Genomic DNA, 20,962 nt, shown 5'->3' on the forward strand with positions numbered 1-20,962 from the left:
TTACTTGGTTGAACAAATGCTCTTGGCTACAAACTGGTAGCAAATGACAGCTCAATTCTCCTTGGCTATGTGCATCCTGGAAACAGGCAAGATGAAACTACAGTACAGAGGAGGAATGGCTATGGTTACAACTCAACTTGCTGGCAAGGATTTTGCTACTGCGGCTGGGCTATATAAAAACAGGTTTTGTACTTTCTTCCTTCATAGTTTGACTTTCCCACCTGCAACTAAAATAAAACTTGGCAACTCAGAGAAAGCCAGTTAATTACCTCATCTCCACTTACACTTCACTGCTGTTACTGCTGGTGGTGGTTGTGCTCCCAAGTTTTCAGAAGATCAGTTGCCAGCTGTGAGATGTGCTGCCAGGCAAACTTGATGTGGGTGGATTCCACTGTGCGGGAACAAACAGCAAAACGTAGCACAAACTTCTCTCGCAGGTGGCACGGGACCAGATGGATCTTCTTGGCATCATTTATGCTTTTTAGAAGTGCCTCATTTAGTTCATTTGAGCCCTGAAATCATTGTAATTCAATGGATATGGCAATGAATTTCAGAAACAATTCTGGAAAATGTAAATCCCACCAAGCAGCCAAGCTCAAGTAGCACCACTAACAGGCAGTCACCTTCTCATCTCTCAGTGCTTTGCCATCAAAGGATCACAAAAAGATGATGATGTGAGAGAGAAGTTTTGGGCCACAAAGAGATTTAGGGATTACCTTCAGTTTAGAAGCAGTGCTCACACTGGGGCATTTGTGATAGCTGACTGTCTTTTTGTGACCTAAGGTCGTGAGCTATGTTAAAAGCATTCATTATTGTATCTGTGTTATTACACTCTTCTTGGATCTAATCAAACAAACATGGGAGGAAGTTTTGCAGTGAGCTATGCTAACTTTCCTCACTTAAGCATGGCTGCTGTGAGAGATTCTTTTGAATATGAAATCTTACCCTTAATTAAAAAACTTTTAAGGTAATATATCCCTGGCATAATTAGGTTTCATATGATCAGTGGAAACCCTAAAAAAGTATTTGCCTCAATTCTATAGGAGTTGCCCACCACAGAAGCCCTCAGAGGAAGTATCTTAGGTAATGTGCAACCTTTACTCCATCTGTTACACTGGTGGCAACACACAATTGCAAGAGATTCTGGGAGCATCTGCATTTTTACTGCAGTGCCCCCTTACTGAGCACAGTCTGTGGAAAAAGAATTGCAAATGGACAAATCCCTCTGTTCAGCATCCTGACCAGAAAACACCTTCTCCGAAATCCAATTGTGACTTTCCTGCTTACATAAGGCAGACAGTTTCCTACTGGCAGCAAGGATAAAGGTATCATTGTCACATTTTTAGATCATATTAAGAATTAAGAGTTGAACCCATGTCAAAACTTTGTTCTGTCTTAGCACAAGTTATGATGAATTTGGTGTGTAGTCCTAAAATTCATGGCTTAGTCTTACTCTTCTAGGAGATATTTATGTGACTGAAATGCTCCTAGCTAAGAAAATGGACCAACTTTGGTGTTTTGTAAGTCCCCAGCTATTACAGGTCAGTCACTGCTGACAATGATGTCCTGCTTTCTTATCAAAGGCAATGCATTATTAAAATGACAGTCCTTGCTTTTAATATCAAATGCACAGCGCTGACTTTCAGGCAATACAAGCAGTTACATGATGTTAAGTTGGCAGGAGGAGGGAGAAAGATTAATTTATCTTTCTTCTGTTCTGCTCTCACAGCTCCACCTTAGGGCTGCTGTGGCACTCAGGTGTCAAGTCAAATTGAAGTTGGTAGTGACTAATCCTCTCCCAGAGCTTTGAGAAGGAAGCTTTGATTGAGTCTGTGAGCTTCAAGAAGACAGCATTCTCACCCCCTTGGAGAAATTACTAGCTTGACTTGTATTCATCTGCAGTCATGACAAGGAGGCCTAAAACTAACCCTTTGGCATGACATATTTGATGAAATAATTATAATATGAAAGTCATAGGTAATTAGTCCATTTGCTCAACAGTGTGAAAGGCAAAAAATTAAAAGTTACAGCTAAGCAAAAAAAAATTAAAAGGGCTTCTCAAGAACAAAGGAAGTAAGAAAAAAAAATCATACTTTTACAGCTGTGCAGTATTATGTAGTTCAAGTCCCCTGACCCTTAATACTACTGCAACTACATGAAAGTTACAAATGTCCTGCTTCTAAGATGCATGAATTATATGAATTATATGATTTTATGAATTATAAAAATGATAGAATGATTTTTGAAGGAGTGATATAAACAGCAAATAAAGCTGTTAAAATAGCTATAAAACCCTCCTAATTTGAAAGCTTGCTAGGTTTTGGTTTTTTTTTCATTTTTTTGGATCAACACTGCTCTTTTAACACTGGTTTTCAGTGGAATCAGGCCTTTATTCTACAACTTGTCCAAAGGTTTCTTTGCTAAAGGTCCAATATTTACCTCCTATTGTAAAACTGTCTTTCCCTTTAGATGCAATTTCTTCCTCTGAATCATGAGGGACAGGAGAACAGATGTAGATGAACTACTGGTCTGATCAAAAGTGACAATTCCTGTGTTGCTATGCTCTATTTCACCAGAACTGTTCCTTCAAAGTAAATGTAGAGCACTGACTAACAGCTGTGTCTGGATCTGCAAAACTAGTGTTTGCTTGTTCCATGTGAGAGAGCAGACTGCAACCAGCATTTTGTTATTGAGCAATAAAAGCCACAGAATCTATCCCTCAACATCTTTTAAATGTTATTGTTAGGAAAGAGATTATATTCATGTTTCCATTGGCTGAAAAAACTACATCTGTAATATGTCTGATCCCTTAAAAACAGGGTCTTTTAAAATTTTGGTTTAAACATTATAAATTCAAACAAAACCATTTTCCTATTCCAGGTGAACTTGCCATTACTTTATTATTTACTTGTTAGCTTCTTCAGCCATTTGCATCAAACTCAGGTAACTGGAGCAACTGAATGACTGAGAAAAGAATTTGTTGAAAATAAACTACCCAGAAGGAGAAAAGATGTGCTTGGAAGCCTTCAGAAAAGCGAAAAGCTCATTTAGGTATCATGTTAACTAGAAAACACTAGTGCTCTTGTTGTTATTGTTGCTTGGTGGTCAGATCCAGGGTTACAATCCAGTCCTCTGCAGAGGCTTTAGCTGCAAGCTCTTCTAGAAAATGACTTATTTACCTAAACTGAGACACTGATCCCCTTTTAATGGCTGATTGAAACAAATGAGCTCTCCCAACTACTGCAGCTTTTATTTTCTAAGTACAGAATGAATTTTCTAATTTCTGTTGGGCAAAGTCTCCACATCAATGAACTTGGCACTTTGAGAGATTTTGGGCAATAAAAGGCCAAACAAGGCAAAAGGATCATGTTCAGCAATAAAAAGCAGACCAGGAAAGCTGGCCTCCCATGTAACCTGTTCTTAAACACATCTTACTTCAATTTTCCCAGTTTTACCATCAAATTTTATAGGTGAAAAAACAGTCTTTAAAGAAAAGTGTTTAGTTCTCTGATTTTTATCTTAGTATTTTTAAAATAAAACTGAATATGAAATATATACACATAAAAAATTAACTTGACAAGAAACAAGTAATACACACTCACCATATTCAGCAGCTAGGGAAATATACTAAAACAGTCATCTTTATCAAAGCTCCTCACACATAGAATGTAAGTCATTCTATATGACTAGTTTAAACATTTGTTTGCCTTGACTGTATGTTTCCATACCTTATTATGCTTCAATTTCTCTTAAGCTTTTGATTCAATTTGAACAAAATTGTCTAAAGCTTTTTTTCTTTCATCTGCTTTGTTCTAAACAAGCTCACTTTCATTAAAAAGTAATCAACTACAAAGGCTGTATTCAGCTGCAGGTTCTGGAGTTGCTATAAACCATGAGAGAAGAAATAGGAGATTTCAGCTGCCTTACCTTCAGCCGGAAGCAGACCAGTCCCAAAACAACCTCGGCACAGATCTCAAACCTTTCATCCTGAAGGACTAAGTGTTCAAACTGATGCGACAGCCTAATGTGCTGAGAAGAGAAAGAGTATCTACATTGAATACATTTGATTCACCAAGAGAAAAGGTGTGCTGAAGTATTTTCCATTCCTTTGCTCTGTTCCTTCTGCTGCTCTGTGATAATATTCACATATTGCCATCTGTTTGTGTTAACTTCCATCCCGTTTATGACTCCCAGAGACCATATGGAGCCATTGCTGTATTAGGATCTCAGTCTGTCTTAGGCAGTGCTGGTCTACTTCTTGAGACACTTCAGCACAATTTGATATGATACCACATTAGCAGTAAATAATTTTAATAATTTTCCTTTACGTTTTATACCGCTGTTAGTTTAGGCTGGGAATGGCAAAAGAATCCAGAAGTCATTAGAGGGAAAGGGGGAAGTGCACAGATATACAGGGGAAAAATTGTCACAATTTCAGTGAAAATTGAGCTGGAAATATACACTTTTTAGAATAGCCCACTTAATATGAGAAATCTGTGAAGAAACGGAGAACTTGCTCACTATTTGACCTGGGTGCTCAGGTTCAGTTGAAAAAAAGTTGATGGCAGTATAATCAAGAAAATGGACAGTAAATCTCAGCAAACCTGTTAAGAAGTTACTGAGGCAAAAAAGGATGACACTGGGCACCAAGCTAGAGCAATTATTTTGAAGCAGATGAAACCAAAATTCAAATAAATAGGAAAAAACCAACAGACATGCTAAAAACCAGCTGGGAAGTATTATCATTAGTCAGTGATACTGGCATGCTCATACCATGTTTTTCTCTGTTTTCTTTCAAAGAGAAAATTAATTTAAAAGCACTTTCAAAAAACCAACACATATCCTTATCAGGTACCTGCAATACCCTATACAGCCCCCCTCCTACTAGATATATCATTAGCTTAGTGTTCGCTATTCTAGAAAAAGCCAAAAAATACAACCAAACTACCAACTAAAAAAGGTAAGGCAACAACAGAAACCTGCCATTTTAATTATAGTTTGTCTTCATGCAATAGCCAGTCTATACCAAAAATTATCTGAAACACCTAAAAGTCATGTTTAAAGATTTTTTTCATTTTTATATATTTAGGACTGCAAATAATTTTACAAAAATAAACAACTAAGCCCATGCTTTTGCACTTCGACTTTTTGTAAGTTCAAGGACGGCTATTAAACAAAAATGAAACATAATACTTTGGGTCAAGGTTAAATGTGGAATGTATCATCTCACAGTAACTTCTTCCAAAAGGACGAGGCAAAACAGAAACTACAGAAAAGGAAAAAAAAAAAGAAGAAAAAAAGCCAACACATTTTGCAATCTTAATCATAGCTTTCTGGTGGTTTTTTATTTCTTGAAATAGAAAAACATAGTTTAAATTGAATCAAAATATTTCTTCAAAACCTTAATATTGGGCTTACTGGTACCCTATGTAACCAGCCAGTTGTTACCTGCTTGGTAACAACTTGTTCTGCTCTGCTGTTTGTTACACCCATTTATCAACTCCCTCTAAAATGAGTCTGAAAGCTCTTTGAGTCAGGAATGAGACCAATAAATTCCCAATCCCTTCCAAGGCATTTGAATGTTGTGCTAATACACAGAGCATGAATTTACTGCTGTGAAATCCAACCAGATCTATCTGCATATGTGCAGATACTTGTATGCATAATAACTGCATGAAAAACATATGTGGAATAGGCACAGGAGTTGTAATGGTCTTTTACTGTCTCCTCCTATCCTCATGTTCTGTAGCTTTAACCAAACATGTCTTTTACACAGCTCCACAAAATTCTGCACTGCATGTAGCATGTCTTGGAAAACAAAGCCATAAAACAAATCATGCTCAATGAGATAAGAATTTTACAACTGTCCAGCTGAATGTAATCACCAGCTGAATTTCATCAAATTTTTTCCGGGTAACAACTGAATAAAGTAAACATTTAAGATCTGGCTTACTGTGAGGACTTTGTACTAGAAAACTCCAGACCCAAGCTGTGCATTTTATAGCAGGTACTTATGTCCACTTCTTGAATGAAATGATTTCTCAGGAATTTGAAAGAAATAAAAGCAAGGGAAAATAGAAAATTTTTAAGTAAGTCACAAACCAAAATTCTGGAGGTATTTTGCCTTCATGTCTGGATACAAATACCTATATTCACAGCAAGTCTTAACAAACAGCAATAATTGGTAAAGACACTGGGGGGCACCAAGCGTGTTAGGTTTTACTGAACTGGAATAAGAGAAAGAGGGGATTTAAGTGGAGTTTCACGTGTATAGCTTTGCCTGAATACAGTTAGCCAAGGCCCTGCACCTTTGAACTGTAAGCTGTTATCCCGAATTGCTCTTACATTGATTGCTGCAGCAGTAAAGTTAGATATTATTAAGCCTAGAAGTTAAAAATTATTAAGCCTGGAAGTTCAAGTTCTGTGGAACTGCAGGGCATTCAGATGTCACACGTGCCTCTCTAAGTCCAAAAGCTGTACCCACGCTCTGGATGTGAGCATGGCAATAATTGACAGGAGGACACGTGTGGCTTTAGTGCTTCAGCTTTTCAAAGCCAGGCACACTGTGAAAATAAAACTGCTGGCACTGAAACTCAGAATAGGAAAGAAGAAGTAAAAGACTGACAGGCTGTTCTCAGTTTTCTGCTGAATGTGTACATACCAAGGCTGACCTATGGATATCTTAATCCTCAAGTGCTTTTGATTTTGACATCTGTTTGTCAAGCTGTGTCCCTAGCATTAACTTGAAGTTGGCATTCAAATATTATTTAACTTTTCACAATTATTTTATTAGAGCTGTTATTTGATTTAACAAAAGTGTGAACATAAGCAAACCAACTCACGTACTGTTCCTAAAACTACCATTTGAGCAATCCCTCCACCAGGTGCGTTCTCAGAGTGGAATCACATGGACTGTGTTTGTGTCCTGAAGTATCTTGGTATATAGGAACAGAGTAACAGTCCCAGTGTTTGCTGTGCAATTTAGCTTGGAATAAAGAGCCTTCTTATGTGTCACTATTATCTCAGGTACGTAACCTTTGCTCTTCTCCAGAAAAGTGAGAAAGGAAACTAGGGATCTAATTAATTTGGTTATTCTGAATTAAGGGAAATGTCTTACATAATCAGTAATGGGAGCAGTAAACTTGTGAGGCACGAAGATGTGGTCCCTATTTAAAAAAATCTGTATTTTCCTATGTATGTCTGTGAGTAAATAACTATAATTATGAATATAAATATAAATTTAAATTTAAATGCTTCTGCATTGAAGTGTTCAAGCTGAATTATAATTTTTGAGCAACGCCTTCAAGAGCTAAAATAGCTTTTGATTGCAGGGAGCTTCTCTGAAGCATCAGAGTACGCTACTGTGTATATGCAGATAAACATACTGCCCTAGTCTTGATCACTTCATACTTTTTCTCCTATAAATTTCACTTCTTTGCCTGCTTTAGCCTGCATCCCACTACACTGAAGGGAAATGCTGTCACAAGAGTCTTCTTAACAGCCACTTGGACTGTGCCACTCTCCAGTTCAATCTCTAGTATTGCTGTTCTTTACAGTTCCAGTTTCTTGGACTCTACTGTTAATTTTTAATGGCATTCATTATCCTCAGTACACTGATTACTTCTGCTCCTAAGGAGGATTCCCTTGAGAGGACTTAAACCAACAAAGGAATAATAAAGAGATGGTCAAGCAGTTTGCAAATGAGCCATTTGCAAATGGGCCACTTGGATTTCACATTTATACAGACTCTGAGTGGTTGGCATCAATCCAGAAGACTGTTGTTGTTGAGTTTGCCCTCTTTTTACATCTCCTCTGTGGCTTTAGGACTTAACTCCAAAATTTGTATTTGTCTTTCCCCACATCCTTCAAAGATGACAATCCTCCCCTTTACCACTGCTTTAAAACCTATACTTTGCAATAGATTAATATGACATGTTGTGTGTGAAAAGAGTGCATAACTGGAATGTTTGGAAAGCAAAAAAAGTTACTGAATCTAAATCCAAGTCACACATTCTCATCTCCTGGGAATATTTTACTTCCTAAATGCCCTCCTCAAGCAAGTGCCAAATTGCAGTGGTTATCCGGTCATTTTGATGTAGACCTTAAGGCTGCAAACACAACAAACATATATTCCTTAAAACATACTAACAAAAGGGAGGTAAAAATAATTTTTTGTGACAGTTTACATCAAGAAAAAGAAGTTTTTGAAGAGATAGTTACAGACATCTTTGGTCTCCCACACAGAAACTTGCTACCACACAACAAATAGGGTGGGTTCTTAAGGATCTACAGTGTTCTTCCCCTCTATATCATGTCAGAGGCTCATCACTCTTGAAAATCTCAAATCCCTTTGTAAGTAACACCAGGCTGCACAAAAGAAGCCTAGCTAGAAACCTATAAACACTGCACAGATCTTCCTAGAGTTTTCCATGACTTAGGAGCAAACTTAGGCACCTCCTTTCCCAGATTCTAGCCCAAGGAGCAGCTTCAAACCTCCACTCTTCCGCCCGACTCTGTCACCCTTTCCTTGAGGCAGCTCCTCAATAACACAAGGGACAGAGAGAGCAGTTCTTCCTGCTTCCCCAGCTCCAGCCCTCTGGAGTTCTCCACTGGAAGGTTGCAATACCTGCCTTTGTCCCTGTCCCTAGGTCTCTTCTCGTTCCACCTATGTCCACTCTATCACTCACTCAAATGCATCTCCAGAAATAATTCTGGCATGTGCAGAGCTTCCCTTAAAACCCAGCTACAAGTCCCAAGTCCACAGGAGACAGTACCAGCCCCGGAGCAGGAACTGCCTGCGACTGCCTTGGCCGGCAGTGGGAATATAATTATTCGCAAGATGCTACAACATGTTTAAAAGAAAACAGCTTCTCAAGGCCAGGCATGGGGATGAGCAATGTTAAAATTCAGCAAACAAGTGAAGCTAAATTCCAAATTATTTTTTCATTTGGGAACTTGTCTATAGGCTTGAAAATTTAAACCAATATCAGTCTGGTTTAGATACTTCATTACTACTCTACCAAAAGAAAAGTCATCGCAATCTACCTGGAGCTCATGATAATTTCTGAGAAGATGGGAAAAAGTACAAGATAAGAAACACATTTTTAATTTTTATTTTCCAGCTAGTGATATAATTTTATCAAAATATCTGAAAACTCACAAGAGATACCTTAAATTCTGCTATGGAACAAATGAAATGCAATTATTTTTTGAAATTTAAGTTCAACAGAGGCTTGCTGGAGATATAAATTAGGTTTATTTTAAGATGCTTTGGAACCCACTGAACCAGCATTCATTAGGAGTGGGTAAGGAGGTAAGAGGAGAAATTAATTTAATGGTTCCAATTTCAAGATGTATACAGTGAGAAAAATTCTTCACCTAATTATCCCTCTTGTCTTTTCATATGTTATTTTTATATCTGTACTGAAGAAAAATTTAGTCCTTAGAAATATAAACCAAACACACTCATTTCAACAAGCCCTTGGAAATCTTAGCTGTCTGAACCACCTTTACAAACGAGGAAACATACAAGGGTTTTACTTTAGAGTCATTATCTTTAAGAAAAGATTCATCTGCTTACCCTTCCTGAACTGAATTGTCACAGAAAATATCAATGCTTGGTCCTCAGCTATGATTCTATGAAGACAAGCAGCTTTTGGCAAGACAGGCAGGAAGATATGTGGGAAACAGGGAAAGAGGGAATGTTTTGAATGTAAATACTGATCTGTGGAAAGCAGCTTGACAAAAGGCCTTGCAATTGATATGAGTCTTTCAAAGATTTTCTTAGGAATTCTTCTGTTTAGTACCAAAACTGAAAGGAATGTGTGTCTGCAAGGAATTTGGTATGCTAGGCTAGGCCCTTAGCTAATGGATATTTTTGTAAATATTTAGAGCCAAGTCATGGATCTCCCCTCACTAGAGGTTTCCCTGAACTCCATAAAGGTGGAAAGGTATGCTTGAATTTGACTTTACTGCTACAGAGGAAGTATATATATAATTTAGATGGGTGCCACATGTGTTTTTAGTGATTAAAAAACCCTCCTTCCTTCATCAAGAATAAACTTAGTACTTAAAACAATATCAACAGACTGTAAATTGTGCGCATTCTTTCTTTAACAAAAATATATTTTAGACAGGAAAAAAAGCAACAGCAGAGGTAGACATGCCAAATAAGTCACTGTATTCCTTAATCATAATCTGAACCTCCTATCAATGCATGCATATTAATAAAATAAAGAAGCAATGAACATCCATGTGTTTCCACAAAATAAAACCATCTATGTGTTTTGGCTTAATTTGAGAGGGAACTGTGGTACCACACTGTAGAAGGTCCAAATTCTGAGATGTTTCTTTCCTAAAGATGAGCACAAAATGAATGGCACCTTTGCTCCGGCCATGATACGAAATGCTGACCTTACATGGGGCAAACGAACAGCACCCTTGTCGAACTGAGCTGCCCCAAACTGCTTCCTGTGCCTTCTGATGCGTGCACAGAAGTCATGGGGAGCAGCCAGGCAGCTCACCTTCCCCTGCCATCCCACCAGAGGGTACCCAAGAAGGAGATTCCCAGTCACCTTGCGGATGTGCTCCTGCAGCCCCTTGACGCCGTACATCCTCAGCACGAACCAGAGCTTCAGGGAGCGGAACCTCCTGCCCAGGGGGATTTGCCAGTGCTGCAACCCAGAGAGAAAGGAGAGCCCGTGTCAGAGGCCCCCACTGCAGTGACACAGCACAAAGTATGGTTTTGAAGTGACCCACATGGCCACATCCTATGGGCAGGTGCTGGAGGTGGAACAAATAATAGAAGAAATATCTATTCCTGGTTTATTAATCCCTGTTTATTAATGCCATTTAATACTCAGAATTTTCAACTTAAAATTGGCAAAGGAGGTTGGAGTCAGAACGGAAGGGTCATGAGGCAAATCAAATTTTCTTTGTGCATCCTGAATTCTCCTCAAAGGCTTTAGAAAAACAAGTATCTGAGAAACTCATGTACATTGGCTCGTTTAAAGTTGTGGGGCTGGCATCTACAAAGACAGGCACATTTTCCATTTCAAAACAACAGTGTTTCTATGGTAAAAGATTAAAATAGAGATGCTTTTAATTTTTTTAAAATTGTGTTATTCACTATGTCAAAGAAATAAACCACCAAACCCACAACTTTAGAAAATTTCTTTGTACTGCCTAAATCTAAAGATATTGCACATGCAAGACAATTTCTGCCTTTAAACATTCTTTTTTCAAAAAACAGAAAAAAACCCAAATTTCTATTTGTTAAAAAATTTAGCAAGCTGCATCCTTCTTGTAAAGAAACATAAAGTTTGGAAGTTTATGGCAGTAATGGAAAATAAAGCCCTAAAAATACCAGTACAGACAAGTAATAGTGTTAATTACATTGATACTGTACTTACCCGATAATCTGTGACAAGACCTGGAAATTAAAGAAAAAACATTCACATTGCATCATCATCACAACAACCAAAGACTTCAACCATTCTAATGTTATTGAAAAAGCTGTATCTTATCTATCCTTTACATCTGCTGCAAATTTTCATCATCAGTGTCAACAGGAGCACTAAATATCTAGCTGGGTACTTGGCTGCATATTAAATGAAGGGGCTTGCAATAACCTTCGTTCCTTAGCTAGTCAAAATATGCCACTGACAAACAGTTTACAGAAGAAACATTTTTTTCCTTTCTGTTATACTGCAGATACTATGGAAATGACAGATCAAATATTATGTTTATTTTCTTCCTGTAGAGAAAACAAGCAGCAGATAAAATAACTATTATTAATTTTGGTTTAAACAGTTTGCAGAATCCCCAGACTCACCTCATAACTCATTCTCTGCTGTGAAATGTCATTGCCTTTACCCTAGTGAACTGGTAAGACTCTTTGAAATAATCCACCTTTTATACTCATGCATATATTTGTTGCTAATTCTACAGAATATCTAGTAAGTGACTGGAAAATTGACTCAGAATTTGACCTGTCCCTGCTTGGAGAATAGTATTCTGCAATTTTTTATGGTTTTTCTTTTGATGGAGTGAAAGTCGCTTACACAGATGAACTAAGCAGTCCAGGAAGGCAAGCAGAGGGCATTATCAGCTGTCCTTTTAAGTAAGCACACAGTGTCAGGATTCACCTGCCTTTTCTTTGAATCAAGGAATTCAACTGATTTCACTGTAAAGTAAACTTGAACTCAGTCGGTTACTTGCTGTAAGCCAGTAAGAGACATTAAACTGATGTAATATTTAAAGCACTTCTCTAGGAAGCATCTGCTTAGCTTATTCATTTAATTTCTCTGCATTGGGGTATAAGCTTCATAGGAGAGTATGTACTTGGATTCCTTGGGAAAATGCTAAATGTTCCTGGAATTGTTAAAATGTTAACTGGAAGGTTGAACTGTAGCTTCTGAATTTGACCAGTATATGCCATTTACATAATTTTCAGCCTTTATATTTTCCAGGGGAAAAAACCAAACAACTTTTTTCTGTGTTACAAGCTCTCTTGCCAATGTTCTCTCATTTGCAGCCAAAACACAGGAAAAAACATGGACCTTCTGTCCCTGTAACAGAAGGACATTAGGTTCTTTAACCTGTCACTATGTTGGTCTCCAGGTGGTAAAATACCCCAAATCCACAAAACAACCAACAATCATCAACTTGTTTCTGGTCTTCTGGAAATGAATGTGGTGGTCTCTGCTTGGTAACGAGGAAAATTGATAACATTCACATTCTTCTGCATTGTAGCAGCCATTTCTGTTTGATAGCTGCAAGACTGGTAGCAAAGAGAGTAAAGCAACTGGTGACAGATAAATAATCCTACGCTCCTGTAAGGGGCTATGTCTAATGATCCACAACAACGCCTTTCACAAGCTGTGAAGCAGAATGTAATCAATGATTAGTGCTTGATTCCTTGATTACAAGCCTTAGTCTTACATCTGTATTTAACCAGGAGGAATTGCATTGTGGGAGACTATGTGGTGCTCACAATAGAGTATAAAGCTGCACTCTTCTAACACTGCCATGAGGATTTGACCTATATCCTGGGTTGCCAGGCAAGCTAGTATAATCTTTCTGGTGTGGTGATGCAAATCACATAAAAATTATAATTAATGACAAAATAAAGACTCTCCCCTTGGGGACACATATAATTGCCACATGGTTAATAAGAGTAATTGCTCACGGATAGAGATATTTTTCCACTCATTTAAATTCTTGAGTGAGAGATAAGTGAATTCAGAAATACCACTTTATTACTTAGTAAACCAGGATAGGAATTCTCAGACCTGAGAATACTGAGAATTCAAGACCCTCCATTTGGCAAGTCGTATTTTCAGGAGTGCTGACATCCCATAAATCACACAGGAGTCAATGGGGACTGCAGCACCTTCGTGTAGCAAATTTGACTGTGTTTATTGAAGGAGTAAGTGAGGGTTGGAAGTTTAACCAGAGGCTTTTGCATTTGAAAAGTGTTGTCCAACTTCTTAGAAAATTGATATCACATGGGAATGGAGCATAGAAAACAATGGCATCCCTAGACTGCTAGTAGTTTATCTCCTTTGAAATCAGTATGTTAGATCATCTAACATGCTATTCCAGTTCCGAAGACAAGATGAAGGCTAAAAAACTCTTTCTCCAACTGGGTGACAAAGTTTTTAGGTCAACTAGGTGGCTTTACTGAAACTACTTGTTTTTAAGAAAGGTTTGGTTTTCTTCAGGTGTTATTTAAACCAGGTAAGATCAAAAGTTCTTGTATCAGCATTATCAGTTGTCCCAAGAACATATTTTCATTTTAGTTAAGGCTGGAATTTTTTCACCTGAAGATAAATATTTTTAATGTGTATGTTAAGTAAAAGCTAGTGCCTTAAGTGTAACTTGTATATTCCATTAGAAAAGGCAAAAAAAGAAAAAAGGTATATCTTTTTTCTTAATAATTTGAGCCTTTAGAGGGTGAACATCAGCTCCAGAATTACTGCATGTTCCTGTTTATTGAACTGTTCTATGTTTGCATTCCTTGGAAATGGAGGAAAGGAATAAAATGCAAGGTTTATGCCAGTTCAGGATTAAGGTACATGAGTCCATTTTTCCTAGGGCTTTTTAGTGAATAGTGGAATTCTGGATGGTATTAATTTAAATGTCAATGAGTTCATAGCCATATCAGGATACACTTCTGAACACAGATCAGCACCAGAAATTCCAGGAAAACAATGAGGTTGAGTATATGGTAAGTCCATCTACAGATGATTCACTCTCTTCAGCAAGTTATGAGGGAACTTCCACCACATGTTGACTCTGCACTGCTGTGACCTTCTTCACAAGTATTCAGTTAATACCCAGATGTGTAAAAATGGGCTTCAGGAGGGCAAATACCACTCTGCAATTGCTAGGTATGTGCAAGGACCATCACTAATCCATTGAGGAGCTTTGTACAGAGCCTGAGATTTTTAAATTCTTTGTGTGCATTTTGCAAAGAGCTTTCATGAGCATTTTGTATGAAACAGATAGTCTGCTCTTTCTGCCTTTCCCTACAGCCAGTGTAAGAGCATGAGGGCCACAGCATAAGGTCCCAGAAAGCTATCACTCAAAAGCAGAGCACAGACAGCAAACACAGTTCACCCCTTCTTTGTAGTTTCTGGAAATGTTTTTTTCCTCACATGTGTTTCTGAAAAATTTGAATCAGAGCTTGCATGAATAACTAAGAAAAAAAGTCACAGGCCTTAGAAACTCTAAAACCAAATCAGATCCTGAAATCATTCTGGAGAAAGATGTGCTGGGGAGACAGGTTAGGGGACTTGTTACACAACACCCAATAATACGATTATCTGACAGCCAAAAGATAATGAAAATTTTCTCAACACTCCTGCAATAATCAGTGGTAAGTCTGCAACTGGGGAAATCCCAATACAAAAGTAGTAATGCATAATGCTTTATGAAATTACTTTCCTTGTACTGCTTTTAACTAACTAAAATCTCACTAGACATGTATTTGCACTTTAATGAGCTTAGCTCCCTAGAGTGCTCAGAAAATGGAAACGGCCTCCTAAACAACTTGGGTAGTTTAAGAATTGCTGTTTTCATCTTAAGTCCTTTTTTCATTCCATTAAATATCAGAGTGCAAACAAAATAATAATAATCTCATTTAATGATAAAATTACCAGACTCCTGATGGTGATGCTGCAGGTAAAGAGGTTCTAATTTAAAGGCACCTATTAAATCTGATCTTTTTTTCACCCTGTATAAAAAAAGAAAGAAATCAAATTGAGAAATTTAAGAATAAAGACTTAAGGGATTAAATTTCCACAAGAAGTGAAGTCAAATTGAATGTGTTTAAACTGGCATATTTCCTGAGCACAGCCTGTGCCATTTTCAGTGCTTTTTCACAGCCATATCAGTACTGTACTTACAAGCAGTTAAGTGTAAGGCTCAGCAGGAACGGGCAGCATGACTGCACGACTGCATATTTAAAAACAGACAAGAAACAGACATAGAGGATCTTTTTATGGTGATAGACACTCACACCAGAATGTGAGACTAGCTGAAGCAATGTTAATGTTTGCAGTCAACAGAAGTTGTCTTGAAATTACTGCAGTACAAAGCTGCGTGGGAAGAGCTGTTGCTTCCTAAACATCGCGCAGAGCCGCGCTGAGGCTTTGGGGGCGCCGGCCACTGTCTCTCCATGCTGCTGTGCAAGCAGCAAGAGCAGCCCCTGGAAGGGACAAGCCCCAGCTCTGACTCTGACTCCCCTCTTGTACCACCCTGCCATCAGCTGGATCCACTACACAATTCCTGACAGACATTCTACAGCACAATGTTACACTGAGAAGTGTAACTTACTATTGTCAGCTGAGGGGTGGTGTGACTGGACTGACATTCAAAAGCCAGTGTGTCCTTATTAGAGAGAATAAACTTTGTTCTGCCAGCGATTAATAACGAGATTTTTCTGGTTCGTGGTTCATGCTGAGTAAGACTGACTCACCTCCACAAATGTTGGGGTTTATAGAGGCAGAAGAAGAAACCATAAATCAAAAAGGGAAAGACTGCTACATCATTATATTATGCCTATAAATATATTACAAATTAAGCAAAAATTATATCAACACAGGGATACTCTAAAAGACTAAAGTCCGAATTTTTTTTCTATGTTTTAATTGTTTATTGTAGAATTGTAAATTTCTAAGTAAAAATCTAATTTCCAATATTTTAGTGTGTATGTATAAATGCACAGGCCAGTACATACTCCCAGTCTCATTCACATCTAGACTGTGGTCATAAAACTTCTTTTTCAAACAAACAAAAAGCCTTCATCTCTCTAATGGTCAGGGAAGTATCAAGGCCAACAGGCAAGTATTTGCCTTCAGGTAAGGGAAGTACATGGCTGAAAATAAGTAAACTTAGGCATATGAAAAATAGTGACAGATTTTCAGATAAAATAAAAACAGTGAATAACCTAATTATTGCTAAAAATGTCCTGTGGACAAAAGGAAGAAAACAATGATTTAAAAAAGGTTTAATTAGGATAAATATTTTTAACAGATTTTATGCTGTTCTACTGTAGTTTATTTGAAGTATTTGATTATTTTGGTATATTTGTGTTTCAGTAGCTCATTCTCCATGCAGCTAATCCAAGTTATAAGCAACATCTTAAGATGTTTTGTGAGCACTTTATTTCTTCTCCTGTAAGATGCTGTATTAAACAATGGGAAGGGCAACTGTTTGTAGCAACATCTAGCTTAGAACACACGAAAATGAAGTTTCTGTAGGCAGGGAATGCAGGAAGGGTGCTGCATGATTCTGCAAGCAGGTCCACACCTCAGGCAAGTCCTAAAGAGATCCAGACCAGAGTGCTCAGTGCTCAAGGTCTCTGCCACAATGGGGGGCCCCCACCTTGGAGTCAGACCCAGGGTGAGTGAGGCAGCCCCTGAGAAGTCTGACGCTGCCACTCAGATGGAACTGGTAAGGAAGGAGGTGTCAGTGCTGCTGGTAGCTTGCAATTGATACCCAGACACTTCTCCTGGAGAAAAGGCTGGTACCTGCACAAGGTGTGCACGGGTGGATGACCTGTTGTCAAATGGCTGCATTACAAGACACAGATAACAGGCTGTGTGGGAGTGGAGGGACTCAAACAAAGGTAGATATGTGGCTCCAGAACCATCCACCTCCGGGGGATAACACTGAGACACCTTGGACCCTGGCGATCAAAAAGAAAGCAGGGCTCCAACCAACCTCCACCCTCCAACATTCAGAGCAAAATCAGGTACGATTCTTTAGAGATCTAAAGGTGTTTGTGAGCAAGGCAAACAAGGTGAGCCTACATCAGGAGCCATGTGGTGGTTACTGTAAAAAGAAAAGTCGAGTGACTGTAGTGGGTGGCTCTCTGTTAAAGGGCTCTGAGGCAGAGCCTGAAAGACGTTCCTTTCTTCCACCAGCCTAAAAGATGTTCCTTGACCACCTCTCAAGAGGAAAACCATAGGGCTAGATGATCTCCAGAAGTCCCTTTCAACCCTAATGAATCTGTGATCCTGTGAATATGTTTTTCACAAATTATGCTGGTAAATTACAATTTTTTTAAGGCTGGAGGTTATGCTAATAGACCAAGACCTAGCCTAAGTAGCACAGATTCACATATTAAGTATCCATAATACAAAACGCAAAACAAAACTCCTGGTGAAATGAGTAATGAAAATCTGTGAGAAGTGACTTACTTGAATTGCACATCTGCAGCTTTTAACTGCCTCGCTCCTATTTTGTGCATTTTAAATGAAAGATAAAAAGGTGACCTCATATAATGAACCACCAGGAAAATTTCAGTTTGTGTTCAAGTAGATTGTTCAAGTTTGTTCAGCTGGAGTTGGGAAGTGAAATACAATTTCATTTCAAGCACTCTTCAAGACCAGGCTGGTTGGGGCTTTGAGCAAACTTGGGCTAATGGAAGGTGTCCCTGCCCATAACAGTGGGGTTGGAAGTAGATGACCTTTAAGTTCCCCTTCAACCCAAACTATTCTGTGTTCTATGATCTACAGATAAGTATTTCCTGTAGGCACCTTCTTCCAGTTACAGAAACACCCTTCCCATTTAAAAGTTAACACTTAAACCCCAAAAACAGTAATAAAAGTCAAAAATACCAAGACTTTGCAAGATTATTATTTTCACTCTCTCTGAATGAAGACACTTAGTCCTATTTTATAATATTCCAGAGCATCATTTAAACAAGTCAGACAAAACTGACTGTAGGTTCAAAAGAAAGTCTCTAAAGGACTCTGATATCTGAATACAGAAAATATATCCTTCTTGGACTGGCTTTATTAAATTCCTTTTTATAGGAAATTGACTGCTCTTTTCTGTACATCAGGAAGTCTGAGAATATTTTACAAAAGGTTTATAATGAAATTGTCTCCAAATCTGAAACTACATCAGTGCCACATATTGCACTGAGTAGTTACATAATTACATTACAGATCTAATGGGTAGATTATTTTAATCAGCTTGCAGAGAAAAGAAATGCAAGTGTTTATTAGGGAAAATGCTGAGGAGTCTGAGTTATTTTGAAGTCTGGTCATCAATGGATGCACAGATTACTTTGGTTCTGAAATGGTGTTCGATGTTTACTGAACTCCTCTTTCCATATTACCACAGTATCTTACTTAATACTTTTCATGGATCCTAAGAGAATGTATTCTTTACAGTTACTTTTTCTTACCATCCTTCAGCCTTTATTATTACTTTTCACCTCCTCAGGGAGTGTTACATTAGGTAAGACAGGTGAATTTTAGATGTGGGTCTTAAAATTAGCTTGCTGGACAATGGACTTGGCTTCAAGTCAAAGAGCTTAAGTGTATATTTATTGTGTTAAGTGAATAACCCCTATACAGAAATGCCTAGCTGACCTGAAGCCTGAGTGCCTATAGTTGTGAAACTTTTACTTTGAGTAGGGAGATGTGGCAAGGTCTCTTCAGAGTCCTTTTACTGCAATCTTCCTACTTATGAAAATAAGCATGTTATGCAATGTCTTATCTAAAAATAAAAAATAAAAACCCAACAAGAAACAAAATGCAGAAAAAATATTTCCCTAAGTCTAAAGTCTAGGAATAACGTAAAGTCACCTGAGATGGGAACTCACAGTGTGATTGTATATAACTTGTTTTATTGGAAAGCCAGATAAAATGCCTTTAACGTAGTTCCACAGGGTTTTCAGGGACAGCAGAATTAATGAGAAACTAAATTGTTAGGGACTAGACTGTGGTTCCTCATTGTTCTACAAACATTAAAGAAAATGATAGTGTATTGTCTAATTTGCAAGTGGCTATGTTTCTAACAATGTCTTTGAGTGATGAGAAAAAGATGGGAGGAACTAGCAAAGGAGTTTGTTTCCTCCTCTTCCCACTTCCCAACATCCAGAGACACAGCATGTTATGGGGTGCTGCCACTACTGATAAATTAGGGTCTAAATGTAAGCCATCTACCCTAAGGAAAAGAAAAAACCACAATGTGTGGGAAGATTCAAAATGCCTACATCAGCTGAAATATTAAAGTAAAAACCATAATATAATACCTGAAAAGATAATATATTACCTTTTCAGGTAATATATTTATTTACCAACTTTACCAACTTTGCCAGGGAAATTAAAAGAGACGAAGGTTAACCAAAAGCAACTGAGTGATCACTGTCTTACATTTATTTGTCTTTTAAATAGGTGACCTATTTCTGGATGATGTTCTGGAGTCTTCTTTTTTCTCTTTTGTAAATTTTGTTCTTTTACGACTGTAATTAATGTTTTCATTTTTGATAAATGGTCTGCATTTGTTGAATAGCTGTTTTGCTAACAAGTATCATTAATTGTGATGCTGGTAATCATTTTGTTTGGGACAAAATCAGATCACCCATGGAACGTTTTTAACAAACCCATGCTATTATTACTGCCATAATACTTTGTTTTGTTTGAAAGTATGTCTATGGGTTTCTATTTCAGCATCATTTAATATGAAAATGTCTGGGCTGTCATCTGGGAAAATGGAAAGTCAGTAGAAAATTGCATAAATAGGCCTTTTTGAAATCAGCTGCTTTTCATCAGCCAAATCTTCAACATTTTTAGAACGGCTTTTAAAAGAATCAAACCAAAAGAAATGTTATGGAAAAGAAAAGGAAGAAAGAAAGAAAAAAAAAAAAAAAAACAAACCCTGTTTAGCATGCTGTTCATTGCACTGCTACCCTTAAAATAAGGTTTTTTGTTTATGTTTTAAACAGTCCCAGAATGGAGCAAGTATAAATCTTCAGACTTTTGGGGACTTCTCTCTCTTTTTGGAACACAATACAGAGTTCAGGTCTCTTTCAGAACTTTGTGTTTGTGAAATTTGGATTAAATGAAAGTCTGAATTCTGTAAATAATTTATAATATTTAAAGCTATGCAGTTCTCCTCATTTCAGTTGAAAAATATAAAGAAATGTCTTCTCATAGAAAGGAAGACTAATAAAACCTCATTTTTGTTTCTTATAATGTTTCCCTGTACTGAAATACTTACCACATTGCAGAGCAGTCAAAATTCACTAGGAGCCATTTGTGAGGATTAAAGTTAAATGAATCTGCAAACTGAGAATGGATAAATAAAAACAGAATTACAAAAGAGAAATCATGTGATAATGATAGGACTTTGTCAAATTGTCTGTATAACTATAAATCAATTCGTGAATCAGGTCTTTATAATGTTCATATTGATGTCACCTTATTTAGTAACTGTTGGAGTTAAATCTTCATTTATTTTGGTAGTGGAATTCACATTAGGTATGGAGTAAGGCTAGTGGTATTATCAACATTTTGAGCATTTGTTTACAATTATACTTTCTTGCTACATATGTTATGGAAAAGTGTATATCTTATTGTGACCTTAAATAAATAAATAAATAAATAAATAAATAAATAAATAAATAAATAAATAAATAAATATATTTGCATACTCAGAA

General features: G+C 37.5%; 1 protein-coding gene across 5 annotated transcripts in view; it reads right to left on the bottom strand.

The window, feature by feature from the left end:
* Window positions 1–228: 228 nt before the first annotated feature.
* Window positions 229–20,962, bottom strand: part of DDC (dopa decarboxylase) — a 46,721-nt gene continuing 25,987 nt past the window's right edge. For all 5 annotated transcript variants that reach the window (XM_058030605.1, XM_058030589.1, XM_058030612.1 and 2 more), the window contains 6 exons: window positions 20,524–20,591; window positions 15,162–15,238; window positions 11,412–11,431; window positions 10,575–10,673; window positions 3,928–4,029; window positions 229–512 (listed from right to left, as the gene is read on the bottom strand). In XM_058030605.1, coding sequence (XP_057886588.1) covers window positions 297–512; window positions 3,928–4,029; window positions 10,575–10,673; window positions 11,412–11,431; window positions 15,162–15,238; window positions 20,524–20,591 — 582 coding nt within the window. In that variant the 3' untranslated portion in view covers window positions 229–296. The remainder of the gene's footprint in view (window positions 513–3,927; window positions 4,030–10,574; window positions 10,674–11,411; window positions 11,432–15,161; window positions 15,239–20,523; window positions 20,592–20,962) is intronic.

The sequence above is a fragment of the Melospiza georgiana genome, chromosome 1 (assembly GCF_028018845.1).
Source record: "Melospiza georgiana isolate bMelGeo1 chromosome 1, bMelGeo1.pri, whole genome shotgun sequence".
NCBI lineage: Eukaryota > Metazoa > Chordata > Aves > Passeriformes > Passerellidae > Melospiza > Melospiza georgiana.